Source organism: Limulus polyphemus, unplaced genomic scaffold (assembly GCF_000517525.1).
Source record: "Limulus polyphemus unplaced genomic scaffold, Limulus_polyphemus-2.1.2 Scaffold2884, whole genome shotgun sequence".
Classification (NCBI taxonomy): domain Eukaryota; kingdom Metazoa; phylum Arthropoda; class Merostomata; order Xiphosura; family Limulidae; genus Limulus; species Limulus polyphemus.
The window spans coordinates 149,560-151,063 of record NW_013668494.1 but is presented as its reverse complement, the minus strand read 5'-3'; the positions used below and the strand labels follow the sequence as shown (position 1 = coordinate 151,063).

At 40.6% G+C, this 1,504-nt stretch overlaps 1 protein-coding gene across 1 annotated transcript in view; it reads left to right on the top strand.

Annotated features, from left to right (window-relative positions):
* The first annotated feature begins 347 nt into the window (after positions 1-347).
* Positions 348-1,504, top strand: part of LOC106468131 (mast/stem cell growth factor receptor kita-like) — an 86,501-nt gene continuing 85,344 nt past the window's right edge. The window contains exon 1 of the mRNA XM_013928543.2: positions 348-515. Within this exon, the coding sequence (XP_013783997.1) occupies positions 348-515 (168 nt within the window). The remainder of the gene's footprint in view (positions 516-1,504) is intronic.

Below are 1,504 nucleotides of genomic sequence, written 5' to 3'. Positions count from 1 at the left end.
TGGAAATGATCTCCTTCTCAGTAATGGCAGGATCAACACCACGGATCACACATGAGAAATGTGGCATACGAGGAGGTGGGGGCTGCTGCTTGAGAGTGGGAGAGTGAAGCATTATAAGAATGGTGGATTGACCAAGATTAAGGAGACCCCTCTTGGTTCGTAGAACATCGTATAAATTAGATTTAGTAGTATTTATAATCACGCCATTTCGTGTAGGTATTATACGTTGGATGTCAGAGCATAGACAGTATCGAGAGAGTTCAATGAAGAGAGTTCTGGTAGAAAAGAACTGAGGATCCATTACAGAAAGGGGTAGCACTATAAGTGCAGGAGCTACAATAGTATCCATGGGGCTAGGCAGGTCTTCAAAAACGGCTGGTAGAGTGATAGCAGGTGCAGAGACAGAAGGTGACGGAGCTAGAGTAGTAGTAGTAGAAGAACAAGAAGTCGAAGTAACTGTAGCAGGCGATGGTCGAGGAGCAGTAAAAGTAGAAAAGCCAGAGATCAATGATAAAGTAACACTAACTTATGTCCATTGAGGAACAGTAATAGGAGGTGGAGCACAGGGAGACGAACTATCTAAGGCCAGGCAGTCGGCCCAGGATAAAGAGGCACAAGACGACGAAGACTTCCGTGGATGATCCTCTGCCGGATGAGAATACAGCTTGGGATTAACACGTTGAGGGGACTGGCCCAGTTTGTCAGGCAGACCTGGGCGCCCGATGACTGCAGGTAAACCATAATGCATCAGGGAACACAAAGACACAAAATAACAAAAAATAATATAATCAATAATAATGTCAAAAGTAATTTACCAAAACGAATCACTAAGCACAGTACACAATACAAATGGCAGAGCAATCCAGAATTCGACTCGAACTCGATCCACGGAAGAGAGATAAGCTGAACCTATATCATAGTGAATGGTATCAAACATGCTGTTGATGTAAACGTGCTCTGTAGTCACTATGAGAAAAACCTCTATTCTGGATAGGTAAAGTGAAGAAAAAGTGTCATTGGCCGCTATTCAGTTCTTCACGTTATATAGCCACGGAATAGCGGATGTAATAAATAAACTTAGTATTCCGAAAATTGTTTAATTTTGAAGTCTATGTTCAAGGGAGGTCCAGTTCAATCTCACTTTGATCAACGTGTATAACCCAATAACACAGTATGTTTGATACTAACAAGTTCTTATTTATGTTTCTAATGCTAATATGCTGCCAAATTCAGGAAAGTCCTAAGAAGGGTTGTTTCTTCTTGGTTGTGGCCACGATTCAATCGTCACTCTTCTTAACAGAAAGGCTGGCGTGGTATCCACTCACCCGGGTTAACTTGATAATGACTTGAATCAACTAATTTATTTGAAATGTTTCATTGGGTATATCCAGGTGTTGCTGACTTTTTTTAATGATCATGTTATCAGTTAGGTTGATATAGATGGCTTCTTTTATTTATTAGGTCGTCAAGAAATTAATTTCGCATTTTCTTAGATGAAAAAATC